This window comes from Rattus norvegicus, chromosome X, assembly GCF_036323735.1.
Source record: "Rattus norvegicus strain BN/NHsdMcwi chromosome X, GRCr8, whole genome shotgun sequence".
Taxonomy (NCBI): Eukaryota; Metazoa; Chordata; class Mammalia; order Rodentia; family Muridae; genus Rattus; species Rattus norvegicus.
In genome coordinates, this window is record NC_086039.1 from 18,183,022 (window position 1) to 18,205,090 (window position 22,069).

Consider the following 22,069-nt stretch of genomic DNA (forward strand, 5'->3'; position numbering starts at 1 on the left):
CTCATGTATCCTCCCAACTACTTCTAGACTTCATGGTCTTTCTAACTGTCTGTCATGTCTATCTGTTGTCTGTCCGTCTGTTTGTCTATCATTCAATCTGTGTGCCATCTGTCTGCCTGTCCATCCATCCCTATATCAGTCTATCTGTTGTCTGTCAATCTGCTATCTATACATCTATCTGTATGTCTGTTATCCTTCAGTCTGTCTGGCTGTCCATCAGTGTGTGTGTCTGTTGTCTGTTAGTCTGTTGTCTGTTCATCTGTCTGTCATCTTTCAGTTTGTTGTCTGTCCGTCTGTTCATCTGCCTGTCAGTATGTAGTCTGATCATCTTTCTGTCTATCCAGTGCCATCTTTCAGTCTGTTTGTCCATCCATCTGTCTGTCCATCCATCTGTCTGTCTGTGTTTATCAGTCTGTCTGTTATCTGTACATGTTTGTAGGTCTATTACCTTTCAGTCTGTCTATACATCTGTCTGTTGTCTATTAGTCTATGTGTTGTCTGTTCATCTGTCTGTCATCTTTCAGTCGGTCTGTTGTCTGTCCATCTGTTCATCAGTCTGTCAGTATGTTGTCTGTTCATCTTTCTGTCTGTCCAGTTGCCATCTTTCAGTCTGTCTGTCCATCCACCTGTCTGTCTATGTTTGTCCATCAGTCTGTCTGTTGTCTTTCAGTCTATCTGTTATCTCTTCACCTGTCTGTATGTCTGTTATCTTTCAGTCGGTCTGTACATCTGTCTGTATATCTGTCTATTGTCTGTTAGTCTATCTTATCAATTCATCTTTCTGTCATCTTTAAGTCTGTCTGTTGCCTGACCATCAGTCTGTCTATCCACCCATCTGTCTGTATGTATGTCTGCGTTGTCTGTCAGTCTTCATCTTTTTATGCCATCTTTCAGTCTGATTGTTGTCTATCCATCTGTCCATCAGTCTGTCAGTATGTTCATCTTTGTGTCTGTTGATCTGTCATTTTTCAGTCTGTTTGCCTGTTGTCTGTCCATCAGTCTGTCATCTGTTCATCTTTCCTGTCTCTTTGTTGTCTGTCCATCAGTCTATTTGTCTGCTGTCTGTTCATTTGTCATCTTTCAGTCTGTTTGCTATCTGTTTATCTTGTCATCAGTCTGCCTGTCCATCTATTGTCTATCTGTTCAGCTGTCATGTTTTTAATCTGTGGTCTGCCTATCTTTCCATTGGTCTGCCTAATCATTTTTTAGGTGCATGTGCATGCACGGATGCACACACGCATGCACGCACGCACGCACACACACACACACACACACACACACACACAGAAAGAGAGAGAGATCCATACACAAACAACTTATTGATTCCAATTAGTACTTACCATATCCTTTCATTATTTTCACATTTGTGTGTGCATTTATGTATTTATATGTTCATCCTAGGGATTGAACTCATCAGGCCCAATAGCTTTTCCTGCCGAGCCATCATGACCACGCCAGCCCAAGAATCTCCTATTTAATTTGCTGAGTGGTTTTCATTATGAAAAAGTATTAAATTTTGTCAAGTGATTTTGTTCTGTTATGATATAATATGTGAATTTTGGATGTTAAAATAACTTTGCTCTACTAGAACATCAACTTGATTATAGTGGATCATCCTTTAAAATGCATTTCTGCATTTGTTATTCTAGTATTTTGCTTGGGAGTTTTACATTTACACACACACACACACACACACACACACACACACACACATATATATATATATATATGAGATAATGATTTTTATTTTTATTGTCCTGTAATATCATTGTTCTTTTGAAATCATAATATCACTTCCTTAAAAGTGTGAGTTGGAAAATGTTTCCACCGTTCTTATTTCTTAGAGAGTTTATATGAGGAATTGGTTTTACTCTCGTTTTGGTAAACTTTACCAGTGAAGCTATCTGAACCTGAATTCTTTGTGGTCAGTTTTTCAGTTGTTAACTCAGTTCTTTCATATGATACGTCTAATTAGTTTTCTATTATCTTCTTTAATGAACATTGGTTTTGTGACTTTCCACAAATTTGTTCATTTTGTTTAAATTATATAATTTTTTGCCATTTAAGTGTTCTTAACATTCCTTTAAATGTCATTAAGCATAATATTTTGTCAAATCTTCACAACAAACTTATTAAAGAGCTATTACTTTTACCCTCATTTTATAGATAAGGAAACCAAAGCGCGCTGAGTTAATTTGCTTGAGGTTACCTAGGTCCTAAATAAGGACAAAGGATTTGAATCTAGGCAGGCTAGCTCCAGACAATATATTATACCTAGACTATCTGAAGACTTGGAGCTGAATTGTAAATGTCCTAATCAGGAAGGACTGGGAACTTGTTTTATTGAACAGAATCTTAATAAGGCATTTCATTTAAATTAATTGTTATATTTATAATACAGTAATTTAATTTTTTCTAGAGCCAATACCACTGTGTAACTTTAAAAATGTCAACACTTTCAAAACAAACTGTGTCTAGACATTTAATTTCCAACTCTCCCTATACCAGTGATTCTTAGCCTCCCTAGTGCTGCAACTCTTTAGTACGTTTCCCTCATGTAGTGGTGCCCCTTAACCATAAAATTATTTTTGTTGCTACTTCATAAACTATAATTTTACTGCTGTTATGAATCATAATGTAAATATCCATGTCTTAGGCCAACCATGTGAAAAGGTTGTTCAACCCCCAAGAGGTCACAACCTGCATTTTCAGAACAGCTGCCCTATACCCTAGCATCCTGTATATTTTATGTGAATTGAATCATATGCTATGTAGTCTTTAGAGGCATTTATCCCTTGTTTTCAGGATGATAGTTTGACTTCTCTTTAGTTTTTAATTTGACTTTTATTCTTCAAATGATTTGATTATACTATGTCGATCACTCATTAATCATAGAATTCTCTTCCAAACAAAGCTTTACATCTGACATATGTGACATATTTCTATTTTGATTTTTCTATTCCCTTCTTTAAGAAAACATCTTCTGAATACTTCTTGGTGAAGGGAATATTGTTAGATACTATCAGTACTAATCACCATTCTTCATCTCTAATTATCTTCATCTCTCAAACAGTAGTAATTTCAACCTGCATTTTATCAAAGGCATGGTGCTGACCAACAAAGATAAATAACTAACTCTAATGAGAGCAATCAATACATATGCAGATAACGCATCCAAATAAGAATTATAGTAGAGCATTGTATATAAATAATGACAATAAACTCTATGTAAGGATGTATAATGGATTTTATGGGAAAAGTATAAAGCATAAGGATGTAGGGATAGAAACTATACTGTGTGGTACTAACTTGATTTGGTATGACTTTTATCTTTTTTAACCCTTTGCACTGTCTTGGAATTGAGGTTTTTTCCTTTTAGTTAATATAGCAATAGAATGAAATGGTGGGTGAGGACTAAGAGTTATATTTTTCTTACCCTGACTTTGTTTTATTTACAGTTCTAAGTTGGGACATGTTACCTCACTGTCAAACGTGGAGAAAGAGTTTATTCTGGATATACCCAACAAGCCTAAAACACTAACTACTGAGGAACCACCTGTCTTTCCAAAGACATTAGTTTTAAATGAACAACATGCTACTGAAGAGACAAGCCTTATGAGGAAGACATTAAAGAGTTGTGCATTTTATCAGGAAACATTTCTAATGGAGAAGCCACAAACCTTGCTGGAGAAGACTAAAGATTACAAAGAGTTTGATTCAGAGCTGATGACTTCTAGAAGGAAGGATAAACCTGAAGAGGCAACCATCATTGAGGAGGTAGTAGCCTTAGGGATTAAGAGGTACCTGATTTTAGAGATGCAGCTTCACCAGAAGCTATTGTTATAAATGGCTAAAATTTTGTTAATTATTTCCATCCACAGATGACTGATTTAAAGGAGCCTGATTTGGGGAAGGTGACTCTCACCTCAAGCCCATTATATTTAAAGAATAAACATGCTGTTCAAGAAGAGAAGCATGCTATTCAGGGGAAGAGTTCATTCAAGAAGAAATCATTAGCAATGAAGGTGGTGACTACTAAAGAGAATTCACCAGTCAAAAAGCCACATTTCAGGAAAAAGAAACCTACCACTGAGTTGAAGTCTTTGTTACAGGAGCAGTCTTCACTACAAGAGAAATATAATACTCAAGGGGACGCAAGCATCTTGAAGAAGCCAAGGGTGTTACAAAAGAATATAAATAACAAAGTTGATACTTTAACAGAGCCAGTTACTTTAAAAAGGAAACATAGTACCAATGAAGCAATCCACACAAAGAAGCTGTCTTCTTCTAAAAATAATCATGACACTCAGGGAAAAGGCACTAATTTGAGGCCACTAGGAGTTCAGCCAGTCACCCATGAAAATGAGCCATTGTCCTCTAAGAAGTCAACTACTAAGAAGAAAGATTCCCATTTCCACGGGCCATCTGTACTGCCAGATAAGCATAGCCCTCAAATGAAGGTGTCCACTGCGAAAAACTCCCTGGCTCTGCAAAATCCTACCACTGAAGAGATGATGTTACATTTTCCAGTAGCTCCAGTTTTGAAGATGGGGCAAAACATGGAAGAGGCCCCTTGCCTAAAGAAGCCCTCACCTTTAAGGAAGCAGCAGCAACTCCCTAAAAGGAGTCGTTCCTTCAGTAAGTGTGCAGTACAAGAAACAGTCACCAGCAAGTCATTGTCCTTTAAGAAGTCTAACACTAAGAAAGATCCCTCTTTCCAGGGGCCATTTGCACTGCAAAAGAAGCGTAACAGTCCTGGGAAATTGTCAAAACAGAAGAAGCGCTATGTCCCACCAAAGCATTGCATGGAGAAAGACTCACATTTTCAGTTAGATTCAGCTTTTAAGAAACAACACATTAGGGAGGAGCCAGCCTCCACCCATAAACCTTTAATATTAGAGATGCAGCAGACTACTAAAGGGACGGAGTTCCGTTTGAGAAATCCACTAGTATTACCAACAGTTACTTCAGGAACAAAGTCACTAACTAAGGAGCCACCATCCTTTAAGAAAGAAAATACACCTTTACTGAAAAGAAAGTGTGCTACTCACACAATAACCTTACAACAAGCACAGTTAGAGTTGGAGGAAACAACAGGTGAAGATAGAAATTTGTTTTCTACAAGGCCTGAATTACATAAGAAGGAACCTACACCTGGGCTCCTTCAGGATCCATTGCCACAGAATGAAAATTGCTTAATTCCACAACAACTATCCTTCTCAATGCCATTGGACTCACAGAAGATCACCAGTCAAGAAAGAGCACATAGTAAGGAATCAGTGACTTCAAATGATGACAATAACTTCTTCTCTCAAGACCTATTTTCTCCTTTCAGTTCTACTGATGAAGATACATTGAAATTCCATAAGTCTTTGGACTTTCAAGAGAAGGTTGATAGAAAAAATGACTCTCCCACAAAAATGTCTGACTCCCAGGACAGTGTTTCCGAAGAAGAGTCCTTTTTAAGAAAGCTATTTTGTAAGGGCAGACACTCCTCCTCTGAAGAATCAAGCCAAGAGCGGCCTGTTGCTCTGGAACAGGAATTCCTCTTAAAGAAAGTATTGAATGAGAATACCAGTAGTGATGTTGAGGGGCCTCTTAGTCATCAGTCACCTCACATTCAGAACCATTCTGGCACTACGAAGGAGGCTTTGGAGGCCTTGGATGCCTTAGAAGCCTTGGATGCCTTAGAAGCCTTGGAGGCATCAGAGACCTTGGAGGCCCTGGAGGCCTTGGAGGCCTCGGGAGCCTTGGAGGAACCTTTAAACATTCAAGAAGAGCTCAGCTCTGAGGATATAGTTGCCATCATGAAGTCACTGATCACAGAAGATGAGTCTATTAAGGAGGCTTTCATCAGGAGTTACACTACTGCCACAGAAGCTCCAGCTGAGAAATCTTTGTCCTTGGAAGAGACTAGCATCAACGAGGTGGCAACTCTGAAGGAGCCCTTATCTTCACAGGAGAAACACAGAGCTGAGCTGGTGACTGTTCTGAAGGAGCTACTTGTCTTAGTGAAGAATCCCAGGCTGGAGAGGTTGGCCTTAGCCTTTCAGGAGAATCCACCCAGTAATGTAGAGACTCTCTTGAGGGAAGTATTGGCATTGGTGGAGAAATCTACAGGTGAGGAATCTACTCTGAACGAGCCCCTTGCCTTGCAGGAGAAACTTAGCACTAAAGCAGAGCTTAGCCCAAAGGAACTATTGGCCTTGGAAGACAATCCCAGCTTTAAAAAGGCAAGCCCCCAGGGCTCTTTGACCTTTGATCATAAGCCTGACATTGAGAAGGATGAAATAACCAGAATGTCATTTTCTTTTGAGGAGTTCAGCATAGATTCCCTTTACGAGAAGGTATTAGCACTGAGTGAGGGATTTACTACTACAGAGCAATTGTCCTTTACAGATCTACAGAATTTTGATGAGAGTAAAATTGTTGATGAAGAGGATATTTTCAAATCATTCTTTGTCTTTGAAAATGAGAATAACCCTAATTTGTCCAGCAATGGTTTTGAATCCAGAAAAGACAATTCTAGTGCTCCCATGCCCAGTTTAGAGGCGTTCAATTCTGTCATGAACTCCGAACCATGTGTATCTGCTACCAAAAGCTCTCAGTCATCTCTGGGCGGAAAAGAGACTGAGGTATTTAGTTCTCTTTTTTCTTGAATTAGATAAGTAAGGGGTTTTGTATAATTTAGGTGAGATGATTTATCTAATTTAAGGTAAACTATATTTTACCAAAAAGATTATTTAAGAAATATTTTAATGAAATGTGTATCTGTTTGTCTGCCTGCTTGTCTGCCTGCTTACCTGCCTGCCTATCTGTCTGTGTCTCTGTCTGTATACAAGTTTAGGTATCTGTATAAGGCAGAGGCTATAGTCAGTTGTGAGCTGTCCAAAATGTGTGCTGGGAACTGAACTTAAGTTCTCTGCAAGAAGAACAGGTACTTTAGCCGCTGAGCCATAACTACAGAACCTCAAAGCGTTCCTTTTGTATGCTTCTTAACTAACTAAGCAGTGTATACAATGTTGTGGAAGGAGGTTCCACTCGGGAAGAGATGATAATTCGTTAGCTACCTTCTTATTTTATTTAATGAGAAGTGATGCATAATCTCCTATTTCTCATTTTTCATACCCCGAGATTACCCATGAAATGGAAAAAAGTTGCTAGACTCTCTGAAATTTTTCTCTTATATTATATTGATATTATGGGATATCTTTAATTTACGATTTTATAGTGATGAAGCTTACAATCAGAAAGTACTTATGCTTATTAAAGATATTTGGACATACGTATCCCAAGAAGGGAAGTAGTTCAGTTGTAAATGACAAGAATTAAATAAAGGAATGATATTTAGCAAGTTGAAGGAGAAATGTTCCCTATTTAGAAACAAAACAACCTAGATAAAGGTTTAGATGTAGGAAAAAACTACTAAGATGAGTCAAGGCAGATCAAAGGATTGGGGCACAGCATGAGGTGTTAGAAGGCAGAAGATATAGCTGAAATACTAAAATAAAAATGTTGTCTAAGAGAGGGTTGAGTTGGAGCTGCAGAGATGGCCCAGTGGTTACAACTACTTGCTATTTTTGCAGAGGACCCTGGTTCAGTTTCCAGAACCTACATGGCTTGTTACAGCTATCATTCCAGTTCCAGGGGAATCTAATGCCTTCTGTCCTCCACTGGCACTGCATGTTCATGGTGCACACACCTAGCATTCAGGTAAAACACGCATACATACAAAATAAAGAGAGGCTTGAAGTTACATGTAAAAAAAATGCCTTGTTCCTGGTGCAGATTAGGCATTTAGTAGGCAAATATTGATTGTAGAACAGTTTGCAGATTGCAGGACCAATGCATGATCTGTGATAGTTTACAATACTTGAAACTTTAGAAGACAGTGAAATGAAAATAAATATGTGGACTAATCTTTCTTGGAAATCTTCCTTTCCTAATGCCTTTTTAAAATTGTTTCTAAGCAGGTCATCATATTGGATGACAGTGACACACAGGAAAGTTTTGTAAAGGAAGACAGCGATCTATTATTGAGCTCTACATATGCCAAGAACATCTTCATTTACTTGAAAGAAAGAGAGGTTGGTATGAAGGGTTCTGAAAATGAACAGTGATTTCTAGCTCTCATTTTCTTCTCATTCTCTTCCTCAGCATGTAAATTGAAGGAGCCTATAGTGATGTTGAAAATAACAATATCAGTGAATAACATCTATTGTGAGTTGATCACTATATTAAAGGATTTGTAGACATCTTAATTCATCTAAAATGTTTTGATGATAGAGATTATATCTCCCTTTTACATTGTAGGGGAAACTATCCAGAATAATATATATTACATGGTAGAATTGAAATAGAAACACAAGTCTGACTAACACGAAGACCATGACTTTGCAACATCTGGCAGCTGATCAGACAGTTTAAGATGTGAAAATCCTAAGTACCTTGTATCTGAGTAACTTCTGTTAGAGGTCACTTTCCTTGTTTTCCCATGTTTCTGACATTTTGTGTAATAATCATACTCATTGTTTCAACTTTCCAATTTGGTGTATAGTATTCTTTGCCTTTGAAAATGAAAGGTTTGCTCTAAATATTCACTAGTTCCAAAATTTCTTCTTTTTAGTGAAATAGGTAAGAAGATTATCTACCAAATAGAAATCTTACCAGACTTTATATATGATGGAGACAACATATCTCACACTTTCCCTAGAAAGAATTGGTTACCTGATTTTAGAATCTATGATTTTTTTAATGTACAGATATTTCTTAGTGTATGAAGAGGATAAAATTTAGATAAAATTGAAATATTTTTCTTAGCCAGAACATTAATTGTAAAATATTAATTGAAGCTATCGAACATATGTATATACACAAAAATATATATATTCTCTCTCTCTCCCCCCCCTCTCGTTGTGTAGCTACTGGTGAGCCTACTGTGCACCAATAGATACAATGTCCATGGTCAAATGGGCAGCCCTGGCTATCATTTCTTTGTTCTTTTATTGGATATTTTTTATTTATATTTCAAATGTTATCCCCTTTCCCAGTTTCCCGTCAACAAACCCCCATCCCATCCCCCTCCTCTTCTTCTATGAGAGTATTACTCCACCTACCACCCTTTCCTGCCTCCCTGTCTTGATATTCCCCTACACTGGGGGGTCCAGCCTTGGCAGGACCAAGGGCTTCTCCTCCCTTTGGTGCCCAACAAGGCCATCCTCAGCTACATATGCAGCTGGAGCCATGGGTTTGTCCACGTGTACACTTTGGGTAGTAGTTTAGTCCCTGGGAGCTCTGGTTGGTTGTTATCGTTATTCTTATGGGGTTGTAACCCCTTTAGCTTTTTTAATCCTTTCTCTAATTCCTCCAGTGGGGACCCCATTCTCAGTTGAATGGTTTGCTGCAAGCATTTGCAAGTATTTGTCATGTTGTGGCAGAGCCTCTTAGGAGACAGCTATATCAGGCTCCTGTCAGCATGCACTTCTTGGCATCAGCAATATTGTCTGGGTTTGGTGGCTGTATGTATATGGGCTGGATCCCCAGGTGGGGCAGGCTCTGAATGCCATTCCTTCAGTCTCTGCTCCAAACTTTGTCTCTGTATTTCCTCCTACGAATATTTTTGTTCCCCCTTTTGGAGGACTGAAGCATGCACACTTTGGTCATCCTTCTTCTTGAGCTTCATGTACTCTGTGGATTGTATCTTGGGTAAATCGAGCTTTTGGGCTAATATCCAATTATCAGAGTGCAGACCATGTGTGTTCTTTGTGACTGGGTTACCTCACTCAGGATATTTTCTAGTTCCATGCATTTGCCTATGAATTTCATAAAGTCATTGTTTTTGATAGCGGAGTAGTATTCCATTGTGTAGATGTACTACATTTTCTGTATCCATTCCTCTGTTGAAGGGCATCTGGGTTCTTTCTAGCTTCTGGCTATTATAAATAAGGCTACTATGAAAATAGTAGAGCACATGTCCTTGGTATATGTTGGAGCATCATTTGGGTATATGCCCAGGAGTTAGCTGGGTCCTTAGGTAGTGCAATGTCCAATTTTCTGAGGAACCTCCAGACTGATTTCCAGAATGGTTGTACCAGTCTGCAATCCCACCAACAATGGAGGAGGGTTTCTCTTTCTCCACATCCTCGCCAGCATCTGTTGTTACCTGAGTTTTTGTTCTTAGCCATTCTGACTGGTGTGAGGTGGAATCTCAGGGTTGTTTTGATTTGCATTTCCCTGATGACTAAGGATGTTGAACATTTCTCTAGGTACTTCTCAGCCATTCAGTATTTCTCAGCTGAGAATTCTTTATTTAGCTCTGTACCCCATTTTTAATAGGGTCATTTGATTTTTTAGAATGTAACTTCTTGAGTTCTTTGTATATTTTGGATATTAGCCCTCTATCAGATGCAGGACTGGTAAAGATCTTTTCCCAATCTGTTGGTTGCTGTTTTGTCCTAATGACAGTGTCCTTTGCCTTACAGAAGCTTTGCATTTTTATGAGGTCCCATTTGTCTATTCTTGATCTTAGAGCGTAAGCCACTGTTGTTCTGTTCAAGAAATTTTGCCTGGTACTCATGTGTTTGAGGCTCTTCCTGACATTTTCTTCTATTAGATTCAATTTATCTGGTTTGATGTGGAGGTCTTTATCTACTTGGAATTTGAGCTTTGTACAGGGTGCTAAGAATGGATCAATTTTCATTCTTCTACATGCTGGCCTCCAGTTGAACCATCACCATTTGTTGAAAATGCTATCTTCTTTCCACTGGATGGTTTTTGGCTCCTTTGTCAAAGATCAACTGACAATAGCTGTGTGGGTTCATTTTTGGGTCTTCAATTCTATTCCATTGATCTACCTGCCTGTCTCTGTACCAATACCATACAGTTTTTTAAATCACTTTTGCTCTGTAATACTGCTTGAGGTCAGGGATGGTGGTTCCCCCAGAAGTATTTTTTTATTGTTGAGGATAGTTTTCATTATTCTGGGTTTTTTGTTATTCCAAATGAATTTGCAAATTGTCCTTTCTAACTCTATGAAGTATTGAGTTGGAGCTTTGATGGGGATTATGTTGAATCTGTATATTTCTTTGGGAAAGATGGCCATTTTTACTATATTAATCCTGCCAGTCCATGAGTATGGGAGATCTTTCCGTCTTTTGAGATCTTCAATTTCTGTCTTCAGAGACTTGAATTTCTTTCATAGAGAACTTTCACATCCTTGGTTAGAGTCACATCAAGTTATTTTATTTTATTTGTGACCATTGTGAAGGGTGTCAATTCCCTAATTTCTTTCTCAGCCTGTTTATCTTTTGAGTAGAGGAAAGCTCCTGATTCGTTTGAGTTAATTTTATATCCATTCACTTTGCTGAAGTTGTTTATCAGGTGTAGGAGTTCTCTGGTGGAATGTTTGGGATCACTTAAGTACAGTGTCATATCATCTGCAAATAGTGATATTTTGACTTCTTGCTTTCCAATTTGTACCACTTTGATCTCCTTATATTGTTTGATTGCTCTGGCTAGGACTTCCAGTACTATATTGAATAAGTAGGGAGAGAGTGGGCAGCCTTGTGTACTCCCTGATTTTAGTGGGATTGCTTCAAGTTTCTCTCCATTTAGTTTGATGTTAGCAACTGGTTTGCTGTATATTGCTTTTACTATGTTTAAATATTGGCCTTGAATTCTTGATCTTTCTAAGACTTAACATGAAGGGGTGTTGAATTTTGTCAAATACTTTCTCAGCATCGAATGAAATAATCATGTGGTTTTTTTATTTGAGTTTGTTTATATAGTGGATTACGTTGATGGATTTCCATATGTTGAGCTATCCCTGCATCTCTAGGATGAAGCCTACTTGATCATGAAGTATGTTCATTTTGATGCGTTCTTGGATTCGGTTTGTAAGGATTTTATTGAGTAGTTTTGTGCCGATATTCATAAGGAAATTGGTCTGAAGTTCTCTTTATTTCTTGGGTCTTTGTGTGGCTTCATAGAAGGAATTGGGTAGTGTTCCTTCTGTTTCTATTTTGTGGAATAATTTGGAAAGTAGTGGTATGTCGTCTTCTATGAAGTTCAGATAGAATTTTGCACTAAACCCATCTGGTCCTGGGCTCTTTTTGTTTAGGAGACTTTTAATGACTGCCTCTATTTCTTTAGGAGTTATGGGACTGTTTAGATGGTTTATCTGTTCCTGATTTAACTCTGGTACCTGGTATCTATCTAGAAATTGTCCATTTCCTCCAGATTTTCCAGTTTTGTTGAATATAGGCTTTTGTTGTAGGATCTGATGAGTTTTTTAATTTCCTCAAATTCTGTTCTTACATCTCTCTTTTCATTTCTGATTTTGTTAATTTGGATACACTCTCTGTGCCCTCTGGTTAGACTGGCTAAGGGTTTATCTCTCTTGTTGATTTTCTCAAAGAACCAGCTCCTGGTTGTATTGATTCTTTGTATAGTCCTTTTTGTTTTTATTTGGTTGATTTCAGCCTAGTTTGAGTATTTCCTGACTTCTACTCCTCTTGGGTTTATATATTTTTTTTTGTTCTAGAGTTTTAGGTGTGCTGTCATGCTTCTGAAGTATGCTCTCTCCAGTTTCTTTATGCAGGCACTCAGAGCTATGGGTTTTCCTCTTAGCACTGCTTTCATTGTGTCCCGTAAGTTTGGGTATGCTATACTGTCATTTTCATTAATTCTAAAAGTCTTTAATTTCTTTCTTTATCTCTTCCTTCGTGAGTAGAATTTTGTTCAACTTCCTTGTATATGTGGGTGTTCTGTCATTTTTGTTGTTACTGAAGAACAGCCTTAGTCTGTGGTGATCTGATAGGATGCATGTGATTGTGTCTATCTTCCTGTATCTGTTGAGAACTGGTGTGTGACCGATTATATGGTCAGTTTTGGAGAAGGTATCATGAGTTGCTGAGAAGAAATATTTTCTTTTGTTTTAGGATGAAATGTTCTATAGATATCTGCTAAATCCATTTGGTTCATAACTTCTGTTAGTTTCTCTGTGTCTCTACTTAGTTTCTGTCTCCATGATCTGCCCATTGCTGAGAGTGGGGTGTTGAAATCTCACACTATTATTGTGCGATGTGTGCTTTGAATGTTATTAATATTTCTTTTATGAATGTAGGTGCCCTCACATTTGGAGCATAGATATTCAGGATTGAGAGTTCATCTTGGTGGATTTTTCCTCTGATAAATATGAAGTGTCCTTCCTTATCTTTTTTGATAACTTTTGGTTGAAAGTCGATTTTATTTCATAGTTTATATTTATAGCCCTGAATAAGATCAAAATTAAATAATCAAGTAATTATGTTTCTACTGTATGTGTCTTGCTTTTTATCTACAATAAAGTATGAAAATTAAGTTGAAATAAAATCCAGGACCATCTGTAACTTTGAGAAACCAGGAGATATCTCTGTTTTTGTTCTTTCCCCTTGACTGCATCTTGGCTAGTAGTATTAAATGAAATCTGAAAATATTTTTCCTGTTTCCTAGTTTTTATTTTTTGAAAATAGGTTTTTTTTCATCCAATATATTCTTTTTTAAGGTAAAATAAGTGTGATTTTTATTTTTTAGGGATTAGATTTGATTATTTTTACCCAATGCTTATACAACATTTTATACAACCATAATTACCCATTTCTTTAACACAATTTACTATTGAGTAGTTTGATTCAATTCTAATACTGAGCACCCAAGTTCACATCAAATCCCTTAGATAAAGGCTCAGTTACAGAATAATGCACCAGCTTCATATTTCAAACATAAACTAGGTATCCAGGATACCCACGTTTCTACAAAATTGATGACAAGTTTAAGATTTTCCATGATTTTTTATGCTATCATTTGGATCTAGAATGTTCTACAGAGGCTTGGTCCTTCACTTGAGGTGATACCAGGATGTAGAATAACCTTTTAAAGGTAGGTTTTGTAGGAGAAAATTCAATCATCAAAGGAATTCTTGTGGAGGGTATTTTGGGACCATAGCCCTTTCAATATGTGATTACTGTCTGTCATATGTTATTGGCATCATATGTTACCTTTCCATATGAGCCATATGCCATACAATATATTCTGATTGTTATTTTTCTTCCTTCATCTACTCCCAGATCCCCCCTTCTCCATGACCATCTAACTCCATGCTTTCTTTCTCTTTCTCTAAAATCTTTTTTAAAAATATTTAAGTTATTTTATTATTTGAGAGTTTCAAGCAATGTATTTTGATCATATTCACACTAATTCCCAGCTCCTCCTAGATCCAGCCCTACCTACAAAAGCATCCAACTTTGTGTCTTCTTTTTGTAAGCCCATCAAGTGCAATATATGTTGGCATATTATTATTTTTTGGGTGTAGGGCCACCCCTAGAACATGGTTGATATGCCAAGAATAACATTCTTAAAGAAAATGAACTTCACCTTTCTCAGCCAGGGTTGGGATTTCATGCCCACTTTTGTCCTCCATGCTGGTGTTTTATCTGGGCAGCGATTGTGTGAGTCTTGTACATTCATCAAAACCACTGTGTTCAAATGGGTTATGCCAGGAAAACACTGTTTTAATGTAACCAACCATCATCTCTTTCTACTCCTTCTTCTACAAGCATCTCTGAGCTGTTTGGCTCTGATCATTACATTGCGTCTCTTTTTCAACATAGTGACTAGTTGTGGGTCTTAGCTAATTGCCCTTCTACTAAAGAAGAAGCTTCTCTCGTGAGGGTTGAAAGCTGAACATAATCTATGAATGTAGCATTAAATCATTAGAAGGTGGTTTAATACTATGTTCTTTCAGTGGACTAGCAGTTAGGTTTTCCCTTAGGTCTGTCTAGCCTCTGGTGTTGGGCTCCAGTAATTGTGCTAGGTATGTCTTCCACTTTGTGGAGCAGGCCTTGAATCCAATTAGAACATGTTGGTTACTTCTGTGACATTCACTCCATTATTGTACTAGGGGAAATATCTTGTCAGAGTAGTTGTTATTATAGCTTGCAGGGCTCACAGCTGAGTAAGACTCATTAATTTTTCTTCCCTGGTAACATGCACAGCATCTTCCAAAACAAGGAAAGCTAGCAAGTATGGTTGAAGTTTAAAGGTCATGCTTTTTAAAAATATTCTATGACTTCAGTGTGTGTGTGTGTGTGTGTGTGTGTGTGTGTGTGTGTGTGTGTGTGTGTGTCTGTAATGTGATGTGATTATATGGGATATGATGTGATATGACATAACCATCTGGAGTTAAAATGTTAGTGGTTTTTCTTGGTATAGAGATCTCTCACCTTTGTTGAGTGGGTATTGGATCTTTATTTGCTGCTACCCCAACTTATCAAGTTGTGGTCCAAATTAACAGTACTAGAGCTTGGCGTTAAAGCAGCTGGGTTGATGTTCAAATGGAGTGTCATAATTAGTCCTGTTTCAGCTAGGAATAGATGCAACTTCTGAGCCCAGAAACAAACCATCTATAGCTAGAAGATTCTTAGAGCTGATCTTCAGAAGTCTGTAAGGACCCACTCACCCAATTCTACAGGCACTCCTTAGATAGTAAGTGTGGGATCTCAGTAGGAGTGGAAGGTGCTCCCTGGAGTAGTGCATAGAATACTACACCATCCTCAGATGGGGGTGGGTGGGATTGAAGCTGAGGCTGAAATATAGGTTTGTACCTGGGGTTATACTCACTAGAGCCATGAGATTTTTGAGGTAGCACAGTGGGTGGGGTGGACTGTAGATTATCTCTGGGACCCATGCCTGAGTTTGAGCTCACAGGGTGCCACATGGTCCACAGAGTGATCAGTAGGGGTGGCTAAGGGGTCAGGCAGGTGGGGTAGACTGGCTTTGGTGGGTCTCACTGAAAATCTTAATATAAATATAGAAACTAAGCTTAGTTCTCTAAATCAAAATATGAAGCTTTAAAATATATTTGAGTACTATATACACAGGTCAAAGTCAAAAATCATTGGTCTGTATTGGTATTGTGTTTTATACTGAATTGTAGAGTATTTCAACTTTTCTAGTAGTCATTGACAGCCATAGACACTTAACTATCTTATATGTCCATTTCCCAAAGATAGCTGGAACTTGTTCAGAAAAGGATACTCTGATATGCTCATATCTGATACCAGTTGAAAAGAACAAGTTATAACCATAAAGAAGTTAATTGTTAAAATTTTGAAGTACCAGAATAGTTCACTAACATATTTTTCAATATCATAGGAAAAGTTCATAGTTACAAAATACATGGATGAGCAGATGGAACTCACCAGTGATATGAGAGCCATTCTTGTGGACTGGATGGTGGAGGTACAGGTAGGTCTAGCAACTGTTGCCTTATGTAAAATTATTATTATATTAAGATTGATACATAAAATTAGTACAGCAGCAGTTATTCCTTAACTATCTCCCCCAATAACTACACAGGCAGACTAAGATTTATTAAAATTGCCTTGAGCCAAATACTAAACAATTATTACTCCAAGCTAGTCAGACTTCCTCCCAGACAATATTCCCAACTTGAGTTTTTTTTCCTCCTTCCTTGGTCCAGCTTTCTTCTCCTGATAATTTTTTGACCTTTCCCAGTGGCTCCCTCCTGTGGCTCCCTCCTTCCCTTCCTGTTTCTTTTCTCTGTTCCTCCTAGCATTGGAAGTCCCACCTTATTCTCTCTCTAAAGCTCTGTACTGGCTCCTTCATTTTTACTGGCAAAGCAGAGAATGAATGTGGAGCAGTGTTTATATAAACTTGAGAAAGGGGCTTTTAAAAATAAACAAAGCAAAGCCATGTCCTGATTGAAACAAGATGTGAGGGCAGGGAAATCAGCGTTTGACTAATCCAAGGGTAAACTTTACACAGTGCACAAAAATTCTGCCTAGAGCCTGGAGAAGCTGTTTTTTAAATTGGATATTTTATTTACATTTCAAATGTTATCTCCTTTCCTGGTTTCCTGTCCTTAAGCCCCCTATCCCATCACCCTCCCCTTCTTCTATGAGGGTGTTCCCCCACCCATCCACCCACCCCTTCCTGCCCTGACATTCCCCTACACTTGGGGGGGGGGAAGTCCAGCCTTGGCAGGACCAAGGACTTCTCCCTTTGGTGCCCAACAAGGCCATCCTCTGCTACATATGCAGATGGAGCCATGGGTCAGTCCATGTGTACTCATGGGTAGTGGCTTAGTCCCTGGGAGCACTGGTTGATTAGTATTGTTGTTCTTATGGGGTTGCAAACCCCTTCAGCTCCTTTAATCCCTTCTCTAAATCCTACAACAGGGACCCCATTCTCAGTTCAATGGTTGGCTGTGAGCATTCTCCTCTGTATTTGTCATGCTCTGGCAGAGCCTCTCAGGAGACAGCTATATTACACTCCTGTCAGCAAGCACTTCTTGGCATCAGCAATAGTGATGGTGTTTGGTGGCTGTATGTATAAGGGCTGGATCTCCAGGTGGAGCAATCTCTGGTTGGACTTTTCTTCAGTCTGTGCTCAACTTTTTGTCCCTGCATTTCCTTTTAGACAGGAGCAATTGTGGGTTAAAATTTGTGAAGGTTGGGTAGCCCTATCCCTCAACCAGAGGCCGTACTTAACCTCTCAATGTGGTCTTTTCTGTTCTTTTTTCAGCACAAATCAAACATATTACCAACACACTGAATCTATAGAGCTAAAGACACGGTAGTTCCTGATTTCTTGGAATTTATCATTTAGATAGAAAAATAATCCATGAAAACAAATGAATATAATATAATCCTAATGGCTGCTACTAGTATTGGGTTTATATGTTCATGATTTGGGAGATTTCAGCTTCTACTTGGCTGTAAAGTCAGCTTCTTTGATTGACTGGTACTCAGTTGTTTGGTTATAAGGTGAGGTTCCAACTTATAGAGGTTGTAGTTCACTATACAGGGAATCTAAAGTTTGGCAAAACTTGTTCAGCTACTGAGGCTAGATTAAGGCAAATCACTTTTGCTTCACTGCTTCTTATTTCCTAAGGGTAAGCAACTATACATTAGTTGTGTATGAAAGTGTATGCTTTCAGATATTTTCCTGTAAACTTTGTTAAGGTTCTGCTGTCTCTTGTTTGTGTCAGTAAAACAGATGCAACCTTAACCTCCTGATCCTTCTGCCTCAGCTTTCTGAATACTGAGATTAAAGGTCTGTGAATATGGATGCCTGGTTTCTTAAAAAAACAGAACACAACACAACAAGCAAAACAATCAAGCAACCCCCACATGAATGTAGTGGTACAAGCCTGTAACCCCCACACTTGGGGAGTAGAGGTAGGTGCTCAAGAGGTCAACGCCATCCTCAGCCTCACAGCAAGTTTGAAGTCAGTTTGGACTACATGAGGCCTCATCTCAAAACATTTGTGAAAAATAATCCAAGTAATCTTTTCCTATAAGTATGGATCTATTGTGCTCCTTTTTTATGGCTCTGTGATTCTCTTAACTCTACAAATCTTCTTTTGGTTAACTAGCCCTAGCCCTTTTGATAGAACTGAACTAATTAACTTCTCCTAACATAAAATTAAATAGTTTGCATGTTTCAATTCATTCTTTTTTTTTGACTTTCAGTTTTAAAAATCTAAGCTTTTGGGTATATATTAGTCTTGTTAATTATATTATATTACTTTTGAAATAAGAATACCCTAAGTATGGGCTCTGATTTCTATAATTATGTTGTTATACTGTAAGGCCTTTTTAATTAATGTTTGTTCTTTGGTTCTAAGAAATTTTTATTGTTTTTCCTATATACTAGTCTACCTTTCTTTTCTTTTGCTTTTGATTTCTTTTTTTAAAACTACTTACATCAAGGGCTGACTTTTAGTAGCCTCAAGAAAGCACACAGCTCTGCTACCTGTTAAACTCTCTCAGAAGCAAATTGTCTACAAATGGCTTAGCACCAGGATTCAAGAGACTGTAAGTTGTAGCCAGCAAAAATGTAACAGGAAGGAGCTTGTTTCCATCTTCTGCTATCCCCATTTACTGAGATAGCAGGCTCTCTGCCAGCCAAGCATGAGGACCTGAATGTATCCCCAGCCTACATGTAAAAAGATGACCATAATCATATGTGCCAGTAATCCTAGCACTGGAGTTCAGTGGCTGCCTGGTGTAGCAAGGACTGTCTCAAAAACTAAGGTTCACAGCACCTGAGGACAACACCTGAGGTTGGCCCCTGACCTCTACATGTGTACACAAAGTGCGCACTCACACATGGACATGAAAACACATCGGATTATCATTCATATATTACCACATATTTACATGTTACCATTTAATACCAGCATGCAGGAATGAATAGTTGGTTAGGTATGCTAGAGGGAAGCAATATATTGGCTATGTTCATGTTGTCTGTATTCACAGAGATAATATCCTTAGATACTCTTTCCATCCCTACCATTCTCCATCCATCCATCCATCCATCCATCCATCCATCCATCCATCCATCCATCCATCCATATCTATCTATCTATCTATCTATCTATCTATCTATCTATCTATCTATCTTAGTGATTAGCAGGTTTCAATTTGCAACTCAAGATTGTAGCTTCACTTTTTGCCTTCCCATTTTTATCTTAAGATATTCATTTGGATACTGAGGAAAGCAAAAGTAAATGTTTGTGTAAGAATCTCCAGTCCCAGTCTAGAGAGATGGTTCAGTGGTTAAGAGCACTGACTGCTCTTCCAGAAGTGCTGAGTTCAAGTCCTACCACCCACATGGTGGCTCACAACCATCTGTAATGCGGTCTGATGCCCTGTTCTGGTGTGTTTGCCAGCTACAGTGTACTAATATAAATTAAATAAAATAAATCTTAAAAAAAGAATCTCCAGTACGTGTAAAATATTAATGTTGATAATCAGCTAAGTTTGTGATCCACCGACGATCTCAGACTATTAGAGTGAACCTAATGTATTTACAGGTATCCTTAAGTGTGGACCAGGGAGACCAGGTAATGTAATATGAGAGGGGTTGGGGATTTAGCTCAGCGGTAGAACGCTTGCCTAGTGAGCTCAAGGCCCTGGGTTCGGTCCCCAGCTCCGAAAAAAAGGAAAAAGAAAAAAATGTAATATGAGAAAGATTTGTGTGGTCATTCTTAGGTTTGGAAGATGAAAGGGGCAACAGACTAAAAAAAACAGTGAGTTGACTCTATAAAGTAAAAAAAAAAAAGAAAGATAATATATTTACTAGAACTTCTAGAGGGAAAGATGGACCTGTTATGAACTTGACTTTTAGTCCCATCTCTGTGTTTTGGAACTAAAGAAACAGTATATCTGTGGAGATTACACATTACTAATAAACAAGGACAACAGGAATCTGAGTATTAGAGATTAAGGAGAAAAAGGATATATGAACTTAAGGCAATCACAAACAAGGCATAAATTTTCTGTTTAGCTTTTAAGTTTGATATTCTGTCCAAATGATAATTACAGATAATTGTAGGGTTCTTAAAGGGGTTAGACTATGGTATATATGGTGGTACCTTTCTGAAACATTTTCTTTATTCCTAGCAGAGTACAAACTGTCTAGGGCTATCCTTGATGCTTCAGACAGGCAAGGTTTCTAGATTTCTTTGGAGCTGGCTATTTATTTGGACAATATATAGATTCCTATCTCATTTGTCCCTTCAGGCAAACTTTCGGATGAGCCATGAGACCCTGTATTTGGCAGTGAAGCTAATGGATCGCTACCTAATGAAGGCACAATGCGAGAAGAACCATCTACAACTCCTTGGTTCCACTGCCTATATGATTGCAGCCAAGTTTGAGGTGAGTCTAAATTCTCAAGGTCTGGGCAGAACTTATCAAATATCCATCCTAAACAGAGAGTGAATATGGAAATGTATTTGTATATGAAAAAACTTGTGTTTATGCATATCTATAAATTTATCTATATGTGTGTATATATTACACACATATACCCACACACATTTTCTTATCAACAACTTATTTCTTCAAATCTGGAAAGTTGTTGGTTGGCACTGGTGGCATATTTGTCCTGGCATCAGCAAGGTTCACTTATTTAGTCTTTGCAGATCCATTATGGGCAAAGCTGTCTAATTTGATAGAATGTTCTGTTAAAAACTTCCTACTTATTCATGATTTCCTGCCCTCTCCCCAGGCTTTTCTAGTTCCACCAACTATGCATCCTTGTCTAGGGGAATATTAATCTGCCCATATAATAAAACAAAGGGATAGTGGAGTCAATAGAAAATGGTTTGGTATAGATTAAAGTGAGACTAAAATGCTTTAGGGGAAATAGTTATTTTTGAAGTAATAGTATAAAGATAGACAGTATAAAGACAACGGGTCTTTTCTTCATGACAGTAATACATCTAGCTAACCCCTCTCATTCTTTCCTTTATTTAGGTACTTAATGATCTTGTTCAACTCTTTTAAGTTTTTCTTCAATTATGTTAGTAGTATCAAACTAGGGTTTAAGAAAAGATAGCAACTTTACTAGTTTTTTTTTTCTTTTTGAAAGTAGTAAGTTTCTATTAACAGGTTCAAAAATTTTGGAGCTATTTTTTTTCTTTTGGTGTGTCTGCTGGTTCCCATATCTTTCCTTCTCCCTCTCCCTTTCCCTCCCTCCATCTGTCTCTGCCTGTCTGTCTGTCTGCCTCTCTGTCTGTCTGTCTCTGTCTCTCTATCCCTCCCTCCATCTTCTCTCCCCCTCCACCTGTGTGTGTTTTCTCCCTTCCCCCTGTTACCTACACTTTTCTACCTTCTCTGTTTCTTCCTCTCTATGCCATTTGCCTCTTTGTACTTATCATTAGAGATACTGTCATACACCTTACTTTCAAGGCTGGGCATAGGTAGAGTAAGAAGAAAGGCAAAGAGGACAATGGGCTGCATTTACTGAGCTTTGGAACCAGGAGTACTCTTCTTCTTGTGGTCAGAAGAAAATCTAAGACCTGTGGAGGAAGGATATATTCCCCTTATGGGATTTAGAAATGCTAGAAGACTTTTTAAAAATGATTTGTTTTTATTTCCTAATAATGTGTATATGTCTGTGTGGGTGTCTGAGTTCAGCTATACATGGAGTCAATGGTGTTGTGTGTCTCTGGAGCTGAATTTATAGGCAGCTGTGAACCAGTTGATACGGATGCTAG

At 38.1% G+C, this 22,069-nt stretch overlaps 1 protein-coding gene across 4 annotated transcripts in view; it reads left to right on the plus strand.

Annotated features, from left to right (window-relative positions):
- Positions 1-22,069, plus strand: part of Ccnb3 (cyclin B3) — a 64,887-nt gene that overhangs the window by 33,107 nt on the left and 9,711 nt on the right. For 2 of the 4 annotated variants that reach the window (NM_001401153.1, XM_063280057.1), the window contains exons 5-9: positions 3,459-3,777; positions 3,882-6,635; positions 7,974-8,087; positions 16,192-16,284; positions 20,589-20,726. In NM_001401153.1, the coding sequence (NP_001388082.1) occupies positions 3,459-3,777; positions 3,882-6,635; positions 7,974-8,087; positions 16,192-16,284; positions 20,589-20,726 (3,418 nt within the window). Of the gene's footprint in view, positions 1-3,458; positions 3,778-3,881; positions 6,636-7,973; positions 8,088-16,191; positions 16,285-18,049; positions 18,240-20,588; positions 20,727-22,069 lie in introns of those variants that run through there. The other 2 variants (XR_010061199.1, XR_010061200.1) reach the window with 2 other exon arrangements.